This window comes from Natator depressus, chromosome 10, assembly GCF_965152275.1.
Source record: "Natator depressus isolate rNatDep1 chromosome 10, rNatDep2.hap1, whole genome shotgun sequence".
Lineage (NCBI taxonomy): Eukaryota > Metazoa > Chordata > Testudines > Cheloniidae > Natator > Natator depressus.
In genome coordinates this window covers 7,987,013-8,008,315 of record NC_134243.1, presented here as the reverse complement: position 1 = coordinate 8,008,315, position 21,303 = coordinate 7,987,013, and the positions used below count along the sequence as shown (strand labels likewise).

The 21,303-nt window shown below is 41.2% G+C and overlaps 1 protein-coding gene across 1 annotated transcript; it reads right to left on the bottom strand.

Annotated features, from left to right (window-relative positions):
• Positions 1-1,931: 1,931 nt before the first annotated feature.
• Positions 1,932-20,222, bottom strand: COPS3 (COP9 signalosome subunit 3). Its single transcript, XM_074965107.1, has 12 exons — positions 20,071-20,222; positions 16,526-16,655; positions 14,139-14,251; positions 13,994-14,043; positions 12,936-13,028; positions 11,985-12,164; positions 10,445-10,585; positions 9,353-9,526; positions 7,801-7,887; positions 7,285-7,398; positions 6,728-6,808; positions 1,932-5,787 (listed from the first exon to the last, which is right to left on the bottom strand). Exons 1-12 carry the CDS (start codon positions 20,123-20,125, stop codon positions 5,734-5,736), a joined length of 1,272 nt encoding a protein of 423 aa, XP_074821208.1. The 5' UTR covers positions 20,126-20,222; the 3' UTR covers positions 1,932-5,733.
• Between the last annotated feature and the right edge of the window lie 1,081 nt (positions 20,223-21,303).

Here is a 21,303-nt window from a genome sequence, read left to right as displayed (position 1 = left end):
GAGAGGGGCACCAGGGCCAGTGTGGCACCAACTGCCAGAGATCACCCGCTGGTGGGAGCTGCCGAGCTGTGGTTGCTCCCGCCACCATTCGGGACCACTGCGCAGGGTGTCCCCAGGGCCAGCTGCATGGGGCTGACATGAAAATTATCTTGCATGCCATCAATGCAACAGAGAGAGATGCTACTGAGCTCTGGATTTTTGCATAAGACAAGCTGTTCTAATGCTGTCTGTGAGATTTTTCCCAATTCAATTCTGTTTTTGTGGCTGCTGCTGGGGAACAGAATCACTGTACATTCCAGAGACGTGTTGCTATCACTCAGACCATTGAAAGCCACTGCACTGCAAGATACCCATGCCCCTTCAAGCTGTGATACTACTGGAAGGTTGGCTGGAAAGACCAAATAATCTTACTGGAAGGCATTCATATGCCAAATTTACCATTTGAAGACCAACATTGTGACACTTGCAGAGGTATGTTGGTCAATATTTTCCAAGCAGCAGACAAATGGAGAAAAATTGTCAAGGGGTACCTTTTCACTTGCTATCAAGAAGGCAAATTATCAAGCAATGGAATGGCTCCAGGATGATCAAGTGCATCCAAAACTAAACCTCTGCTATTGGGCATGGATGTGTCTTGGAGAATGTACTGATCACACCACTTACGTATGAAATACTATTCACTCCTACATCAGTCCCACAATGCTTGTGCCAAAGACCAGATGCTCACCTTTCCAGCAGCCTGCCTTATTGGAGATGTGTGAGTGTGGGATGGATAAGGAGCAGTGTGACATGTCTAACAGTGGTGCCCTTGAGAGAGAGGACACTGATATTTATCTATTTGATCTTGTATTTAGATGATACTCTCAGCACCCTTCCTAGACCTGAAGAGGTCTGTGTAAGCTCAAAAGCTTGTCTCTCTCACCAGCAGAAATTGGTCCATTAGAAGATATTACCTCACCCACCTTGTGTCTCTAATATCCTGGGACTGACATGGCTACATCATAGCCTTGACACGTAGAAGTTAATGCAAACCTCCCTAGGATTATCAAAGATCAGTGGGTTTTTTTTTTAATATAAGCAATGCATCCCTGTGTTAAACTATAATTAAAAACAGTTTATTTTAAAACATTTTCTCAAATATATATCTACATAATTGATCTAGCCTTGTCATGTTTGGTGCCATCGCGTTTGTGGGAGAAGGGCTTTTGAACAATACGATGTCCTCAGAAACCCAACTGAAGGACCTGGAAATGGGAGGGGTGGGGTGCAAAGAGCAAGTCCCCTCGTCTTGCTGCAGCTGGCAACACCACTGAAATTATGATTTTCTAGATGGTTTTGAACCAAATGATACTCCCCGTACCTGTCAATCACTACCTTGCCCATGGGATGAGATTTTACTACATTATGCACCCAGCCAAATGCTCCCATTGAAGATTATGCAACACAGGCTAGTGCTGATAACCAATGTTCCAAGCCTTTACATATAAAACCACCACATAAGACTTCACATATGCCAAACATAGAAATTTGCATTCTGGTTCAGATCTGAGGTCCATCAAATTCAGCATCTTGCCTCCAACAGTGGCCTGCTCCAGACGTTTGAGAGGAAGGCGTAGGAACTCCCCCCAACCCCCACAGGCAAATGCCCATGCACCAAGCATCTTCCATTTCTACGAGAGATGCAGCATGAACTTTGAGCCTTTGCCAATCACTATACAAACTCCTGACTAAAGCACAATGCATTGGAAGCTGTATAGTGTCACTCTAGACAGCATTACAGCTCCTGGACAGGGTTAACATTGCTAAAAAATGTGGAGGAAAACCCCAAAAAGCTGTAATGTAGCCAATTCGAAGCCTCAGCTAACATCTCACTATTATAGGGCAGGCGTAGTATATGTAAGACAAACTTAAAAGAGTTACACTTCTGTATGTGATCTTTATTTTTCAATACTACATTTAAACAACTTCTCAGGACTAACCTTCTCAGCCATTCTGGCCATGCAGCAAACCACATTTCTTAAGTTATACAGATAACCTATGACAACACAAGAAATGAGTCACAATTGTAGCCTACTAAAAGGAGGGGAGAGGTGTGCAGAAAGAAGCAATTTTGGTCAGGCAGCAGCACCTGGAGCAATGGCAAGTATACTGTGTGTGTGAAAAGCTCAGTGACCTGGTTATGCTGCAGTGCTCCTTAAAAATGGCACTAATATTACAGGAAGATATCCAGAAGCAACTTCTGGCCCTTTCTCAACTATTTCAGCCTCTGTTAAACATCTGAATGAAAGGCCCCACCCTGTGGCTAGAAACTGTAGCTGCAAGTTGTTTTAAGGAAGGGTATAGCTTACCCTCAACAAATTGAAGTACAGCTGCAAACTAGATGCACCAAAGTATGTATTAGATTTATTTCACTGTACATGCATCTAATAGTTTGTGGATGCATCTTGTGGGCACTTATGACATGAAGATTGGGGCCACAGGATTTTTGAGATTTTAAATTCAGTTGAGCATAGCACGCAATGTTAAGTTTAATCATGTGTTTTCCCCTAAAATAGTATTTAAATCCAGAAGGCTTAAAGTGGTGGCAAAGCTTCCAGTCCCTCACTGGGGTCTGAACTGTTCTGCACCTTTCAATGACCAGGTCAGATGAAAGCAATGCAAGGAATTAATTTTTTGAAAACCTACAAAACGTTATTTGCAACAGTCCCAGAAGATGTACAGATGCCAGAACTGAGTCACCCTAGCCTGTTGCCACTCTTGTCCTACTTCAGCCCTTCCAACTGCCCCTGTCTTGGGGCACTATGGCTCATGTTAGATGGTAAGTGCTAATGAGCTGGGATCTTGATTACAATTTTCAAAGCCAACTAGAGGATTTATCCACACAACTTCTGTCCGTTCCAATGAGAATTGTGTGGCTAAACCTGCCAGCTGGCTTTGAATATCTCAATACATCTTTTAAAGATTTAGAACACTAGAATACTGTAGCATAAAACAAGGACTATATAACTTGGAAATTTTATAGGTGTGTTTACACCACCCTTTAAACTTGTTCATATTGCTTATTTGACCAGCATGAGGACAAAAAACGCAAATTATACAACTGTTAACAAGCAGCTGTATCAAATCAACTGCATGACTAACACTAGTTTGTTCAGTGGTACTATATTAAGCTAAGTCGTTTGTTGACAGTTATTTGAGACAAGTCCACAAAAGCACAAATAGGAACATTTTAAAATTTGTGTAGTTGAACTATCACTTAGATGAAGGTTGATGGGGGTTTTTAAACTATTAAAATGCTTTGGTTACATTCACTTCCTATGCCATGTTTTTAATGATTCTTCTATGTGAAAGGGGGCCTTTTCATATGTTTGTATAAGCTGTAGTTTGTGGTTAGTCATCTTCTGTATCTGTTGTGTGGTAGCTGCACATAATGAAGGACTCTTTCACAACCCAGCTTCTCACTTGAACCTGCAGTGCTACCAATCTTTTATTTAAGATATTTCTAGAGCACCAAACAGGATGGCACATTCAGCATTTAAAATCGCTGCAGGATTAAACAGGAGAGAAGGTTGGGAAGGAGCAAGGCCCAGATTTGTAAACGTATTTAGGTGTAGCAGTGTTCAATTTAGAAGCCCAAATCCCATTTGGATTCAAGTGCATAAAGCCCTTTTCAAAATGAGATGTAGGCTCCTAACTCAGTTTAGGCATTGCAAGGCTGACCGCCATCATGTCCAAATGTCTTTAAAAATCTGAGTCTAAGACTTAAAATCACAAATCTTTACTAATTACAAGTATGGCAAGGCAACGTATGAAACAAGGACTTGCTGTAAGGTTAGGTGTGAAAGCTGCCTTCAATACAGAAGCTGTTCTACGATGGGAAGCAGCACATCCAAGGATATGTCTACACTGGAAAAGAATATACCCTGCTGCAGAGAGTCTCAGGGCCCAGGTATAGAGTCTGGGTCCCATGCTAAGAATAGCTGTGCAGATGTTCTGGCTTGGGCTGTTGAAGCCTGCTAAGGAGGGTGGATTTCACAGCTGAAGCTGGAACCTCTAGACAGCTATTTTTAGCTCGGTAGCATGAGTCCGAACCTTTAGACCTGGGCTCTGAGATTCGCTGTTGTAGGGTCTGTTTGTGTTTTTGTTTGCTTTTGGCTGGGTAGACATGCAAAATAACGGAGCAAGCTGTTTGGGGTAACAGTTTTAAACAACACTCATACACCAGCCACAGACAAGCTTGGGCATCATTTTTCCTTTTACTGGAGAGGGCATCTCTCTGTCAAAGGCGGCTCTGCTAGATTTAGAGCTCTTTAAAAGCAGTTCCCAATATCAGCATTAGAAGCACAGGTGCTCTATAGCCCCTCAGTAGTCTCGCATAGAAGAGGGCCTTCAGTGGTGCTCAGCACTCAGCAGCTCCCACGGAGATACCTCAATGGGCACTGTGGGATGCTGAGCAATTCTGAAAAATCTGACTCAGGGACATGTTTATGTCTGACAGCAGGAGGGCAGCAGTGACAGGAACTGTTTCAAAAGTGCTCTCTTAACAGTGAGAAGCTTCAGATATACAAAAACTGCAAAACTAACAGCCAACTTGTTGATTCAATGGGTAAACTACTTAAATAATTCAACAAAGCATCTATGGTTAAAATGAATCCTTGGATTTCAAACTGAAGAACACTATTCCAGCATACATTACCTCCATATGACAAGTCTGCTTTTATATTAGTAGTGTATTAAAAGTGCCACAGAGAGGTAAGCCTCAAGAGTAGCTCTGTAGTACCTTCTGTATGTAAACTGAATTCACATACAGCCAAGTTCCAAGCTGTTTTAAAAGCTCCTTTATGTCAGGCTGTGTAGTCTTGAGCCACTAGAGTTCTTTTCAATGCAAACTGGACTTCACCTCCCTCTTGCCCCACAAAATCCAGGTTTTAAAGATACCCTTTTGTTTAGCTCTAGACATTTTCATCTGATTGCAAGAATATTCCATTAATACTGAAGGACATTAATCCTACCACTGGTGTTTAAATTACTGCCATAAAATAAGTAGTTGTCATATATAGAGGACCCTACAGCCTTTTGCGCTCTACAGCAGAGCCAGCTAATGCCACATTCTAATTCCATACCAGCACTGGAATGCTTTGGTAATATTCTCAGCCTTTTGGGATGAAGAGGGTTTATATTTAATCAGTTAATAGACAGCTGGATTGGGTAGGGACAGAATGTAAGTTTACAAAAATTGTTACTCTTAAATAAAGTAAATTATTTTTTCTATACATATGATAAATAAATCTGTATTTATAGAGCAAACTGAGTCCAAAATGCTTTCCAATAATGAACTAATAATTGTCTTGTATAAGTGACCCATACTTGTTTGTATTCTTCCCGGAACAAACACACTTTAAACAAATTTTGTAGGAGAGGAAAAAGGACTGCTACAGAAACAGCAACATTCAAACCATTTAAAACAAAAGGAAGATTATTTAATGCATTAACGATGTTAATCTGAAGATAAATAAATCCACAACAGACTTTAAAATTTCTTTGAGATTTCCTTTCTTTGCAGAGAATATTTTTGAAATCATACAGTACTGAGAAGGTGTCATTTTATTTTCTATATGTCCAGGTGAAAGCCTCCGTTCTCTCTGCTCTCTTCATAGGACTTTTCAATGCCCAGTCCAAAAGGTGGTTTTCTTTAGCTTTTACTTTAAAACAGAATAGTGGCCAATGTTAATTTCAAGAATAACTTGAAGGTTTGTTTCCTGAATCATCTTCCTGAGAGCCCATACTCTGTAAGGGAAGAAGAGAAGTTAATTCTGTAAGAATTCTTTCCCGAGATTTATTTTCATCCTAAGAATAATTCTAAAACGTCTAATCACAAGAAGAGACAGGAAAATAAAGTAGACATAAAAGAACCTGCACTCTCTCACTTTTTGCACAGTGCTCACCATGTGTGGTGTTTACCCACTTTCCACATCTGGACTTTATTTAGATTCTTAAGTTCAGTAAAAAGAAAAAGAAAAGGAGTACTTGTGGCACCTTAGAGACTAACCAGTTTATCTGAGCATGAGCTTTCGTGAGCTACAGCTCACTTCATCGGATGCATAGCATATTGTGGAAACTGCAGAAGACATTATATACACACAGAGACCATGAAACAAAATTTCCTCCCACCCCACTGTCCTGCTCGTAACAGCTTATCTAAAGTGATCATCAAGGAGGACCATTTCCAGCACAAATCCAGGTTTTCTCACCCTTCTCCCCCCCCCTCCCCCCCCCACAGACACACATACAAACTCACTCTCCTGCTGGTAATAGCCCATGGGCTATTACCAGCAGGAGAGTGAGTTTGTATGTGTGTCTGTGGGGGGCGGGGGGGGGGGGGCGGGGGGAAGGGTGAGAAAACCTGGATTTGTGCTGGAAATGGTCCTCCTTGATGATCACTTTAGATAAGCTGTTACGAGCAGGACAGTGGGGTGGGAGGAAGTTTTGTTTCATGGTCTCTGTGTGTATATAATGTCTTCTGCAGTTTCCACAATATGCTATGCATCCGATGAAGTGAGCTGTAGCTCACGAAAGCTCATGCTCAAATAAACTGGTTAGTCTCTAAGGTGCCACAAGTACTCCTTTTCTTTTTTCTTTTTACGAATACAGACTAACACGGCTGTTACTCTGAAACCTGTCATTAAGTTCAGTATACACTCTCTGTGAAAGACCTTATGTCAGTTACCTTCTGCACAAACTGAGGGTTCACAGTGATCTCTTGATCCATGGCTTTCAGTCGTTCGTCAAGCTCTATACACTTCAGCATCTGAGAAAGGCATGTTGAAAACAGCAAGTTGATTAGTTTGTCCAAGTCCATTTATAGCTCAGATGTGTCATGAGCTAATGAAAAGCAAGCATTTGGTAGCCAGTGTTACAGATGAACAAGATTTTTAAATAGAAGAGAAATTTTTCTAGTATTTAACTCAGTCAATCCTATTGACATCACATAGTCAATATTATGGGGTCAAAGTGCTGGCATGCCTCAGCTTATGCCTAGTGTACAATAGGGAACTCAGCACTGACAGTAAATTGCCTAGTAGAGATGGTAAATGACTACAACCTAATTGCTGCAAACAGCAGAATAATTTCATAGCCCTGCAATTCTGCTATATTGAGGTACTTCACCTTTTAAAGCACCTGGCTTCCACCTATTCAAGAAGTGAATGTATCACAAAATCTCTCCTTATAACACCATTATTAGATTTTGAAGGCAATAGCAAGAATGTATTAAATGTTATTTACCTCCTGATCAATGTTATGAAGCATAGCCGGATTGTTGTATTTTTCAGGATTATCATGGAAACAGACCATACCATCTTTCTGATTAATACTTGCAAAGATTTCACCATCTTCTATCTGAAAGAGGTGAAACAGTTTGTAATACAAAGATTAACCTGAATACGGAAGAGTAAAAAAAAAAAAATTTAGATAACCCACAGTGATGATTCAAACACTGATCTTAAATATATTTTAAAATGTAATCATCAGTCTTGGTTCTTCCTTCCCAACAGTCTATTCCAAACAGAGGAGCGTACATCATTCTAGTATAAAAGACAGGCATTACCGATGTTTGGTTTGGATTAAAGCAGTTCAGACGTTTTTGGCCAGGAGGTGGCAACTTAAAAAAAAAAATCAGGGATTGCCACTGCTAAATAAATATTGACTGGTCGCATCAGAATATTAACCAATTATAGTCCTTAAAGTGATTTGGGTCCGTTTTGTAATTAAAAGCCACTTTAGTCAAGTAACATTCCTTACCATGTGAAGGACGTATTTTTCTGCTTCCTGGGGCCCCGATAGCTGCACTCTACTTGCCATATCTTGTAATGACAGGGTTAAAAATGTCTGAAAGTTAGAAGCATAGCAAACCATTATAATCTGAAGCCACCAGCTGCTGTTCCTATGAGTTCTTTATGGACTACATAACTAACTGCATTTTTTAAATTGATCTGTTGACTAATAATGGTGTGAACATGCAGAATAGGAAGGCAGTACAAGAGTATCATGGAAATACTTCAGTAATTTCTTCATGGAAAAACTGATGTTTTATATTGCTAGGTGCACGTATGTGCACAACTGGGTGACTATTACCAGAATGCTGTGTTTATAATTCTTTCCCTCCTAAAGGAAGCCTAGGTGATGTCAAGCTTCCTTTTTCCCCCATGAAAGTTCTCTGCCAGACTAACACAGCTATTTCTTTCGAGAGACGTATCCATTGTTTTAAGTCTGTAGTCCATTTCCCAAATAATCCTATTACAGTAGAACCTCAGAGTTATTAACACCTCAGGAATGGAGGTTGTTGGTAACTCTGAACAAAACATTATGGTTGTTTTCAAAAGTTAACAACTGAACAGTGACTTAATACAGCTTTGAACCTTTACTATGCAGAAGAGAAATGCGGCTTTCCCTTTATTTTTCTAGTAGTTTACATTTAACACAGTATTGTACTTGCTTTTTTTCCCCAGTCTTTGCTGCTGCCTGATTGTGTACTTCCGGTTCCAAATGAGGTGTGTGGTTGACCGGTAGTTCATAACTATGGTGTTCGTATCTGAGGTTTTACTGAACATTATATGCCTGCGGCACACACCATTTGAGTTAATTTAAGCAAAAGAGTATCTTAACTTTCCCTGATCACCTCTAGGAACCACTCTGATCTCTACTCAGTTGCATGTGTAACTGACCCCACTTCTTTCCCAATTCTTCTGCCACTGGACAGTCCCACCCTTCTTCTTTTCTACTCCAGAACTCAGATGAAGTTGTAAAGTTCAGTTTCCCATAGAAGATGGGAAAACTGAAGGTACCAGGGGCCATCTTTACTGACTTCTTTGGCTACATATAAAAGTTGTGGGCAAGTTCTCAGTTGATATAAATAAGTCAGCACGGCCTATTGACTTCCATGGTAGTACACCAGTTTACTGCAAGGTCTGGAAGCTTCGGCATAAGAAGGAGGCAGGCAAGTGAATCTATATATGTAATACAGAAGCAAAGAGGCCCCCTACTTCTGTATCCAGAGTTTTTGTATTCCTCATACAAAAATACACATTCACCTTTATTTAAAATATGGTTAATTTTACTAGCTCATTATATAGATCATTTTCACTTCAGTAGCACTATATTCAACAGATGCATTTACTAAACAATGCAATTACTTTTTAAAGTGACTATTACAGACATAATCAATGTACTATTGATCCAATCTATCACAATGTTATATACATACAAGACTATTTTTAGATTAGCCCTTCCAGATATAGTGTGCTAAATGCAGAATGCTTGGATGACTGATGCCAAAAGAAAACCTGCACCTTACCTTGGTTAACCTCTGTATATTCTTTTTATAAAGAGATGACAAGCACTGCTTAACCAGCCCCATATTGTTATCTCTGGTGAATGTTTCACTATGTTTGTTGACCAAGTTTCGGAGCTCCGATGGTTTATTGGTTGAATAAACTTGTGCTAATTCATGGTACACATTACTAAGGGGCTGCAAATAGAAAAACAGATTTTTAATGCATATGGAATTCAGTCTTACAACAGTCTATTTAATAGTTTTGCGCTGAAAGTTATTTAAGCCACTCTTATTGTCAACACCATAAAACTTTTTTTTTTAAAAGGGGTCAAGTCCCCCAGTGAATTAATGCACTAGACTTTCACCTCTGAAGATCTAGATTTAAAGCATGTAGAACACAAGTTTGGTGGTTTCAACCTAGCTCTCAAACATCTGCTCGTATCACAAAAGCATAACAGTCAGACTGTAGGCTCCTTGAGGCAGGGACTGTCTTTGCATTCTACCCATATTCAAGCCAAGGGGGTCAGATCCCGCTTAGGGCCTCTTTTAGAATCTCTGCACAATAAACTGAATTATTCAGTATGGCATTCCTGAGATTCAAGTAGAGATCAGCTATGTGAAACTAGAGGGTTTTGTTGTGTTTCAGGACATGGACACTGCTAACGGGAGCTAATGGGAAACCTAAGGAGTCTTGCTTACTATCTAACAAAAGTAGAAGGCTAGTGAGTTCACCAAGTGCATTACTAAGATGTCAGATTGATAAATGTGAAGCCAGTTTATTCTTTTGTCTGGAATCCATTTCCATTTAAAATGTAAAAGCTGTGTTGCAACATAAAAGTGCCTATGTTTTAATAACTGAGAAGGCATGCAATCACTTTCTAGCCATGCCTTTTTTGTGACTTACAAACAGGCACAAGCCCGAATGACATTTGTTTCTAACATTTCCAATAATCTAGAACAGTAAACAGAACTGCATAAAAGATCCAAGGAAGACAGATTCTTGGCAAACATTGCAACTTTTTATTCTGAATGTACAGTCCAGGTTATTGTTCAATTGTCTTTTGAAGAACCCCCCCCCCCCCAAACAAACAAACGAAAAAAAATCACACTTACCTTAATGAATCTACCCACTATCTGAGAGGTGTACTTTGGTAGCTGTTGAACTTTGCCAAGTAGTATCAAAGAAACTAGAATGTACTTTTTATATGATTCCAACATAATATGACTGACTGCCATGGCTGGAGTAGTTATTGCCTAAGCAAGAGAAAGGGATGGGAATAAAAAATGATATTTAATAAGGTTTATGCCAGTGACATTCATTTCTAGATTTAAAACTCCATATGTAAAAGGGATGTGATGGAACATGTAATTCACCAGTGTGTGTAAGGCTCTACGAAAATGGAAGTTAGTTTAGTGAGAATCACTCAGAAGAGCCTAAAAAGCAACTTCTTGACCAGCTGCTCAAAACCACAACATAACATTTTGTACAGTGAAACTGGTCTTAAAATGACCCCACAAGGGTCAAAACAAAAAACTTTTTCATTTAGTAGTGGTGGGCTTTAAGTACAGATCAAGAATTGTACTTGAAACCTTTGGGAGCCTTTGAAGAGATTACTTGAAGAAGGGGCTGGCTACTGAAGGTAGTTTGGTCATTTTCCATAAGATTTTTATCCATTACAAAGATGTACAAAAGCTTTAGATCATTTGTTTGTACAGAAAATCATTTAAATTCAAGAGTACTAAAAAAGGTTAGAGGGAAAGTTAAATTCCTTTTGTCTCAAGGTTTTACCCCTGCTAGAACACCTACAATTACCAAAAGAGCAGGAAAAAAAGTTTACTTTGTGCATTTAACCGCATTTGTCGCCTACAGAATTTCCCATTTGTGGGTCTTTCACGCAGAAACCAGAAGAAAGAAAAGCCATTTACAAATAAGTAGAAAAACAAGAGTGACAGCAAATACCAAAAATTAGTCGTGGTTTCAGGGGCAGATGTACTACCTGAAACCCCTAAACTGATTTTTCTTGAAGTTAGCATGTGATTTTAAATCCTCATACATGTTTATGAAAGTCAGCCTGTGAATTGTTGCCATCCGCTACGAAATAAGAAACAAATGGCAATCCAAGAAAGTTTAAAAGGAGATAAAAAGCAACACAAGCATTTGATAGCCAGGCTCAGTCATATGATCTTGTAGGCATGTAACCAGATCCCTTGAGAGGTTCTGTGGTGCAGTAACACTTGGATTTTTGGCTGGAAATGCACAATGGACCATTATTTGCAGCCACACAATTTTTTTTTCCTATACAGCCCTGATTTAAGCAGAAAAGGATATAGCAAAATCCTAGAGTAACTGAAAACTTAGATTTGCTAGATAACTATATGTGGTGCACAGACATAAAATAGCAGCAGTGAAGTATATATATGGAAGGCCCTCAAATACTGTGGTGATGAGCAGCAGTATAGAACGCCAGGATAGGTATATTTAACACAAGTAGAAGTACAAAAATAAGAATCAAAGACTCTAATACCTTATCTTATGAAAAGAGCCATAACTGATCTTTTTGGCAAGTTTAAAAAACGCTATACACACAGTTTTGGACTTTCAACCAATCACATTCCTGATCTTCCCACCGACTTTTGATTCAGAGAAAGTTACCTGTTCGTAAAAGTAGAGCGCTCTTTCGAAGTTCTTTAGCCCAGTGTATATCATCCCACCATAGTAGTAGTAACATAAAAAGTGCTTCGCATCATATGCCCCATTCTCTTTACAAATATCCATCATGTCCACGTCTAGATATGGGAGGGCAGGTTTAAAGCATTTTGCTAACAAACAGAGCTACAAGAAAATAAACCAGGGTTACATGACCAGACACCTCTATTCCATCTTAAAAAACAGTAACTAAAATTCAGTTTAGTACCATTTATTAATCTTAATGCACTTGACTGCAAAAACGCAAGTAGCAACACAATCCAGGAAATGGTGCAATTCCAGTAGTGTTTTACTATAGGCTGGTCATAACCATTATGACATTGCAAAATCTACCAACACCACTGATGAGCTGTTACAAATTATATTAAAATAACTCCACCCTAATTTGCAAAACTGCCTGAAACATTCCACACAAGCTAGCCTGCTGGCAGCACAAAGTGCCACATGTGATAATCCCAGTTCAGGCCCTGTGCCCCAGGAGCTAAGAGCAATGCAAAAACAGAAAATTCAGCCCAGAGAGGTTGGAAGAGACGTGCAAATGCCTCATGCCATTGTTGAGCAAATCTACTCTGGATAACACTCAACAATATCTGGCTCTGGAAGGAGCTGTGTGTTGCCCTCCTCAGCAAAAGGAAGGATCACCACCATCCAGACTTTCAGAAGTGATGGAGGGCAACAAAATGAAGGATCTAAGAGGATCCACTACAAATCCCATTCTAATGATTTCAAATATTAAAACATCAGCATATCTTATGGTTTACTACCATCATAAAACCCACTATACTTGTACTCATTCCTCCATTTCAGAAGGATGAAGCACATATTCACCCACTGCACAAAGGGATTGGGCCAATTTAAAATTTTTATTCTTGGTATTAGCCTGATATAACCTTTTACCTGGCAGAGATCAGCATGTATTGAGGTCAGCTGGTTTGTGTTCATCTGCATCTTGTCTATGGCTTGTCTGAGAATGCCAATTCCTCGCAGGGGCTGTCAGAAATTACATCTCTTTCAGATAATTTCTCATAGTTGGCAGCACATTGGATCTTATGTTGACACTTACAAATGAAAAATAACACTAATTGATAGGTTACATTTAGTAACAATTACTCTGAGGTTCCCCCTTCCTTGTAGGATACTGCAGTCCCTTCTTAAGAGATAAAATTATTCTTGGCTATTAACTAGCCTTGGTTTGCTTCTCTTGATGGACTACTAAAATTTAGCATTTCTGCTGCAAAAAGACAATTCTATTAAGAGCACATTATATGGTTAGAATACTAGAAAATTACATTCTCAAAGACCTAATCCTCACAACACCAAAAACATGACCCTGTTCACACTGAAGTCAAAAGCAAAACTCCCAATTAGTTTCACTTGAAGCAGAACCTGGCTTCAACCCTATTTTCTGACTCTAAAAAATAAAGTGACTAGAAAGCTAACTTCTTAACCTTACAAATGTGATTCTCGAAGCTTTGTGTTTCGTCAGTCCACTCTAAACAGTCATCACAGTTGGTTGTATATTTTAAGACACCTACTCAGGTGGTAGGCTTATGTGAAGATAACGCTGAAGGCAGTAACAACTGACTTACCGGTACCAATTATTTTGGTACAATCACTTATTTTTGTGTATTGTCTAGAGAATTTCAGCTCCATCAAAAGTTAGTGAGCACAGTAATTTCCTATTTTGCGTATGTTCCATATCATGGTTTATTTGCCAGTGCTCTAAAGAATTAATGGTATTTTCTTCCTTTTAGGATCTCTCTGAAATAACCCTTTTTAAAATCTAGTTTTGGAGCCATTACCTTCCTGTACATACAGGAGCAAGAATCTGCATAGAAACGTTCTTAATGAGGAATTAGCAACAAATCTCAAAATGAGACACTAAGTCTACTATGAACAAACTAAAGAACTTGGATATATAGTCTACTTATTTCTACTAGGTGACATCTGCTTACCTGTTTTCTTTCCACAAGGGCATTTGTTAACTGGTGGCAGAGGCCAGCAACTAGATACAACAATAAAAAAAGTGAAAATCACAAATACCAACTATACCAAATTTAGATTATGTAGGTGTACAGAACAAATTGAAAGTTCACTTACAAGTGTCTGTTGCATATCTAATGTGCTCCCCATTACAAGTGCTGATAAAAAGCTGGACCTGCGAGAATAATGTTTCGAAATCAGGGACACTTGGCATAGAAAACTTCACAAACCTAAAAACAAATCAAAAAATTAAACACTTAGTTTCTGTAAATTAAAAACTAAGGCGTCACCCTGAAATTATCTCTGCAGGGGCAGGTAAACTTCTTCAACTGTGTGGAGCTAATTGCAGACTTGGCCCAAAGTGCATATTGTGGACTTTTTTTTAGTTTGGCATACTAAAACCTTATAATCCAAGCTTAAGTATCCTGACAAACAAAGAGTCCATGCTTTACAGAACTAAACTTTGCAAGTATGCTGTCTCAGCTGAGAAGAGTAAAAGCATCTTAAACACATTAAAAGGCATACACCTGACAACTACACTGGTATTTGAGAATGTGATTAAAAAACCCTCACCTCCATGCAGAGTCTTATGCAAACTTTCACTACAGAGCAAGTTACAGCATGTAAAGTAGTAACTTTAAATAGCATGAAGAATACTGTAATAGAGCAAACCTAAACAAAACCCAACCAAAAAACTGCACCACACATTCCCACTCCCCTCACATTCTTCCCCACCCTAAAGACACATATAAACAAAAAAGTTTGCACTTAGTCAATCAGCACTTTTTTTATAGACATGTCAATTTACTTTTTCAAGCTATATGTTGCTTAACTTTATTTTTTTGAGAGCAGAAGTCTTCTTAATGGTTTTGTATTCCCTCCACTACACCAAGAACAAACCATCACATTAGTCCTTCATAAGTACTTCCCATTAACCTTGGAAATATTGAAGTACTATTGGTACTGTACCCCTCTGATGGTTCTTCTTTATTGCTTTCTCGCTATATCTTAAGTATGCTTGTGGTTCCTACTCAACTAAAATGTTTAGAGTGTGTTTCTTGAGAAGCATTCAAATTCCTCTCATCTCCTCTGCTCCTTTTTGACCCTGAACTCTCTTTGTCATCCTAAGTCTGTAAATTTGTATATCACTACCTCCAAAACATTGCCCACGATGACACTGCCTTGACTATACCTCCACTGAAATCCTCATCCATGCATTCAGCACACTTCTCCTTGACTGCTGAAAATCCCGGCCTACTGTATGGCCTCCTCAAATTCCAACATCCCTGGGAAGCCGTATCCTGAAAATCTCCAAGCACATATTCTGACTCCACTTACTGCCCATTTATTTTAGGGTGTAGTTTAAAACTGCCTATATTCTTAAACTTCATTTACTTGTCGTGGATGGCTACTAACATACTTGCTATTCCTCTTGTCCCTTCACAAAGTCTTTCCACTGTTTGTTCCAAACAGAAGCTACAGTGTGGAAGACTTGCACTATTTTCCTGTACTTCTGACTCAATGAATCCATCCGTTCAAATCACCATCATTTAAACATCTCCTCTTACTGACAGTTGCCCTTTCTCCCCTTATTTGTTTTTAAAAACTAAATGTTTTAATTTAGTCACCCCATGTTTTCACCATTGGTGAGGCATGACAAAGACTGTGTGCTTTTTTAGAATTTTGTAATGCATTTTTGGGATCCAACTTGCATAAAATCCAGTACAAAGTGAAGTACTGTATGTACTAGTACTTATGGTATTATATTTTTATCAAAATGAGATTTGCAACAAGAGCTAGTTTTCTAACAGATGAACATCAAATTTTTGTTTCAAAGTTACTTTATAGAATCCCAGTAGTGCCACTTGTAAAGACACTTCCCTTGAAGTTATGTGATGTCAGGAACAAAAGATGGCTCCAACTCCCTACACACAATTTTTCAATAACTCATCCATATCCTAACCCCCTACAACAATTCAACTGCTCTCTTAACCTGCATGATAATGAGACCTTCCAGATGGGCAGAATAAATGCTAGCTAAGAAACTGAGACAGCAGCCCACACTTCTCCATGTATGAAGTGACATTCTGCTTAACGTTATTAATCCAGTTTGCTAATATCCCATTTATGCATCATAGCTTAAAAACCATTTGATTTTTTTTTTTGAACCCTTGAGCAAAAATAATTATCTATGCAGACCTTCTACATGTAACAGACGTTGCTCATAATTAAAAAATCCTTCCTAGGAGCTGTTTGTCATGGCATTTTACCAATTTCAGAACTGGAATAATATCAAAAAAGTAAAACACACATAAGTCAATACTTTATTTGTAAAAAGGAAGTACACTATGAGAAAAACAAATTAAGCACCAGTATGGCAACAGCACAGTGAAAATGCAAGTATCCAACAGTAATAATTTTGGCTAGCAAGTTACCATACACAGTCTGAAGTTTTGGAAATTATAAGTAAATTAAGCCTTTAAATAAAGGAAAGGATCACTTACAAAACAGCAAGAACCCCTAAGGAGTGTTCTTGCACATCCAGGGCACCAAGCACTGTATCCAGATGGGAGAGATTTTTTGCTAGTAGTTCCCCGCTTTTATTGATCAATTCACAAAGCTGGGTCATTTGCCCTGAAATATGAAATACTACTGTCAAAATTAAGTTAGAACACTAAATCAAAATTACTTAAAACAGTCAGCATGTCCTCATTTAACACTTCCTTGCTTTTTCCTAGGATTATTTTAAAGAAGCAACTTCGTTCAGTGCAGTAGTCAAACCTACTAGTTTGTTCTTGTTAGCAATAGCCCAGGAATCCAGTCTCCCAGGCTAGGGGACTCACAATAGCTTAAGCTCTCATTTTTTAAAAAAATTGAGCTTCCACTTGTTATAACTTCAGAAAAAACTTTTAAAAGATTAACAGACTGTAAACCAACACAGTATCATTTTCTTGAGTCTGCAGCGAGAACTAAGTGCCACAGCAGCTGCTCAGAGTTTTGCCAAGCTACAGGAATGGAGTTTCACATTTACAGACACACATGGAAAGTCCATCCCCACAAAGTTGTCCATGGACAGCACCCTGGTAGAAGTCTCAGCATCCTCCACCTTCTCAGAAGCTGAGGTGCCAGGAAACTAGTCTTCTCATCAGGGTGCTGCTCCTGGACCTCAGCTTCTTGAATGTCTGATCAGCTTTTTCAGCCTTGTCCATAGCACTTTTGAAGTACATTATGTGGTATAAAAAAATTTAGGCTTAACATCTAGGATAAAAGAGATTGGAGAAAAATCTCTATTTTTTCCAGTTTAGTTTGTGCATACATTATTACATCCAGTCATCTGCAGTTTACTGCTTGGGAGATTCAGCATAGCATGGGGAAAGAGAAAAACATTTCAAATGAAAGAGTGTGCTAAACCTACAAAAATAGACAGAGGGATCAGAGGCAGATGCTGTACCTCAAACTGTTTTTACTTATCTTTTAAAAAAAACACTGGATTTTAAAATCAACTGTGGTCCTCTGAAGCCCACTTGGTTCAACTATCTATTCTGACAGATTAGATACAAACTGCATTGAGGGTCTAACCTCAACTCCTAGAATCTTTGAATCTCTATATATAAAAAGGGAAAGAGGTACACACACAGTTCTTATCTCTCTCTAACCTTTTCCTCTAAATTAGGCTAAATTATGAAAATGAAAATTTAGCTTTGAGAGAGGGGTGTGGTCTAATGGTCTGAGTGCAGGACTGGAAACCAGAAACTCCTAAACTGTAATTTTAGCTCTAATAATGACTCCCTCTATGGCCTTAGGGCTATTACTTCATGCATATATCCACCCTGCTGGATCATTAAGAGGATTAGAGCACTCTGAAGTTATATAATGCTGTGCAACTGCTAAACACGATCAGTTTTGATAACTTTCCCCTATTAGGTCAATTAAACATCAAAATGCATCTGTTCTGTCAGCATATTGCCAGCCATCAAGCAATCTACAAGACCAAATTTCTAAACAAGTTGAATTTTATACAGTATAACTGACAGTTAGAATATATATCAAAAGAAAGTTTGAGCCCCACCCAGAAATAACTCAGTCATTGAAGAGATCAAAAGTGGGCTTAAATTTTATGAGAAAACATCAATTGTTGACCTGTTTCAAAGATACGAACATCCCACATAGAGAAACAAAGGGCTGGTCTACATTAGGTCGGCTTAACTACACTCAGGACTGTGAAAAATTTCATGCCCCGTGAGACGTAATTAGGCTGCCCTAAACTCCAGTGTCCGTAGACACCGACAGGTTTATTTACTACAGAGATAGAAGAACCCCTTCCATCGCTGTAGTAAGTTTTTACGCTGCAGCTATACTGCGGTAGCATTTCTAGTGTAGACATACAAAATAAACATGAAAGTAAAGTTCAGGAACTTGCACACATCATGCACTGAAGCTCTGTGTAAATACAAGCAGAAATTTGGGTTTGAAAAAGCAATTAAGAAAGACTATGTTATTAAAAGGCTTTCTGCACACAGAGTTATGAAAGCTCCAATATGTAATCCTAGCAATTTTTTATCATATGCCTCCCTAGGTAAGTGTCAGAACCCAATACTTTGGATGGAAAAGTCCACAGGTCAGCTAGTCAATACCCCAAAGGCCAATTAAGGAAACACTGGGTACTCGCTACATTTTATTTTCCAGTGTTTCACCCATGTAAAGGGCCAGATTTTTTATAATAGCCGTGCAATAAAATCAAATTTCAAAATGACACACTACCATCAATCTAGACGCTTGCTGATATATTACAGCTATACCCTAAATCTGGAGTTAAGAGTACTTTCCTAATTTGCAAAGCTAAGGTTTGGTCTACACTACAGACCTATATCAGTATAACTACATCACTCAGGTGTATGAAAAATCCACACTCCTGAGTGACATTTATACCAACCTAATCCCCTGTGTAGACAGCGCTATCTCAGCAGGGGAGCTTCTCCCACCAACATAGCTACTGACTCTTGGGGAGGTGGGTTAACTATGCCAACGGGATAGCTCTCGTGTCACCTGAAAGGATCTTCATTAAAACAGTGCAGCTGCACCGATGCAGCATTTTACCTGTATATTTGTCCCAAGGTTAAGTTTACACTGCAGTAAGCTAGGTTCCGATTTGAGCCCAAAGATTTTGGCAATAGCAGTCAGTGCCTGCTACTTTCCTATTCATCTGCAGGCCCTCTAACAAGCAACAGATACCAAAGAGTGAGCAGCCAGGGGATAAAAAACAGTGGGAAGTAGCAATGGTGCCACACTAGAACCCAGCAAATACCACCATTTAGACCAAATACTACTATCCAAACAAATACATGAGAAGAGTTTTACGTGTCAACTTCTATTCCTCAGCTGCCCTAGAAAATTCCTAAATTTCTGGCCTTTAAGACCAACACGGGCCCTTATGATTAGCCTGACCTCCTGTATAACACAGGATGCAGAATTACACCACATGCTTTCTCCACCTAGCGCACAGCTTGGATGAGCGAGAGAGCATCTTTTAGGAAGAGTCTTCCTCTCATGAGTTAAAGAGAAAAGGGGGTGGCGAGACTCCGACAGATGCCAGCCCAAGTGAGACGAAGGCAGGGCAAAGGCAACTGAGGTCACGAGCCATCTGAAACCCAGTTTGGAGAGTCCTGACCATGGCCCCGCAGGCTCCGGGGCAGGAACAGGGCCGGCCCGCTGGCCGGGCCACGTGACAGAAGGGAGTGCGGGAGCCGGGGGGATCTCCCATGCCCCGCACGTTCACCCCCAGCCCCGGGCCTACGGCAGCCCCATCTTCGCTCGCGCCCCCGCCGCCGCGGCACTGCACCTGCGCCCCCGGGGCAAGGCGGGGCCCCGGGCAGCCGTTCGCGGCCCCGCGCTCTCCGCACGGCTCAGCCCGGGTTTTAGCTGCCCCGCTCCCTCACGGTGCCGGTCCCCTTCCCCGTGGCCAAAGCCCAGGCCCAGCCCCACCCCTGCCCGCCCTGCGCCCAGGCTCCCGCTCCCGCCGAGCCCAGCTCCCCCGCCCGCCCGCGGTCACCTTGGGCCGAGAGCTGCCGGACGCTGTTGACGAACTGCTCCAGGGCGGACGCCATCTTGGCGGCTCTCGGCGCGGCCGCGGCTGCGGCTCTCCGGGGCGGGGGAGAGAGCGGGCAGGCGGCCCGGGCCGAGAGCGGCGGGGGGACGCGGGAAGGAGGCTCCGGAGCGACGCCGCCACCACCCAGCCAATCAGCGGCCACTTCGGGAGCCGCGAGACTGCGCTGCTAACGTCACTTCCTCCATGAAACATCGCGAGGGCAACGAGCCTCGGAACAAACGCCCCCTGATGGTTACCATGGGAACCTCCTGCGCCCGCCTGGCATCGCAGCCTGATGTAAAGGCGCAGAGCGCCCAATGCAGGGGCCGTGTTAGGGGCGAAGCCGTGACTCAGCAACGGCGAAGGCGAGAGGCCGGTCTGTGACGTACTCGCGCCACGTCATCGCCTGTCTTCCTTCCCGCCCCAGATCAGCGCGTCATCCTGTTGCCTCACGAAGCACCTTGTGATGTCACCCAGCATCCCAAGAATCAGCCCTGCAGCGCCTGGCTTTGCCCCCCACCTAGTGGGGAGCTGCCAGAATCTTAACAACCGGTTCCCGATACCACGTTCCGGCTTAAGGGCTGTGCCCCAGTGTGTCTTGTTTGTGCCAACAGGGTTTCCGTACGTCCCTATTTTCCCGGGGGGAACTTTTAAAATGTAAAAATTCCTCCCGGACGGCGATTTAAGAACCAAAAAGCCTGACCTGCCCGGGACAATACGGGTGTGTGTTGACCCTACCGAAAGTTCTTTTTTAAAAAGATGGCCCTGAACTAGAAACGAGCTCCGTTTCACAGGTGTGGGTCGCCACCACGCCCTGGGGGTGTACTAGGGGGACCAGATGTCCCGATTTTATAGGGACAGTCCTGATTTTGGGGTCTTTTTCTTATATAGGCTCCTATTACCTCCCACCCCCTGTCCTGATTTTTCACACTTGCTGTCTGGTCACCCTAGGGTGTGCACATGTGTGGGTCCCAGCTGCTCCCTGCCCCCCTCATTGAAGCGGGTGTGCAGGGTTACTGCCCTGGGAACTGCAGGGCACCAGTGGACGTGGGGCCAGCTGCAGACAGGGGTGTGGGGCAGGGCTAGCTGGAGGCAGGGGGTGCGGGGCTGGCTGTGGGCAGGGCAGGGGGTGCGGAGCTGGCTGGAGACAGGAGGGTGCGGGGTTGGCTGGAGGCAAGGGGGTGTGGGACTGGCTGG

Excerpts from the sequence above, each read along its gene's own strand:
- COPS3 (XM_074965107.1), bottom strand. The coding sequence starts at position 20,125 with ATGGCGTCCGCCCTGGAGCAGTTCGTCAACAGCGTCCGGCAGCTCTCG. Across the intron at positions 10,586-11,984 it reads CGCTCTACTTTTACGAACAG|GCAATAACTACTCCAGCCAT; the intron begins GTAACTTTCTCT and ends TCTCTTGCTTAG. Across the intron at positions 7,399-7,800 it reads AAAAATACGTCCTTCACATG|ATAGAAGATGGTGAAATCTT; the intron begins GTAAGGAATGTT and ends CACCTCTTTCAG.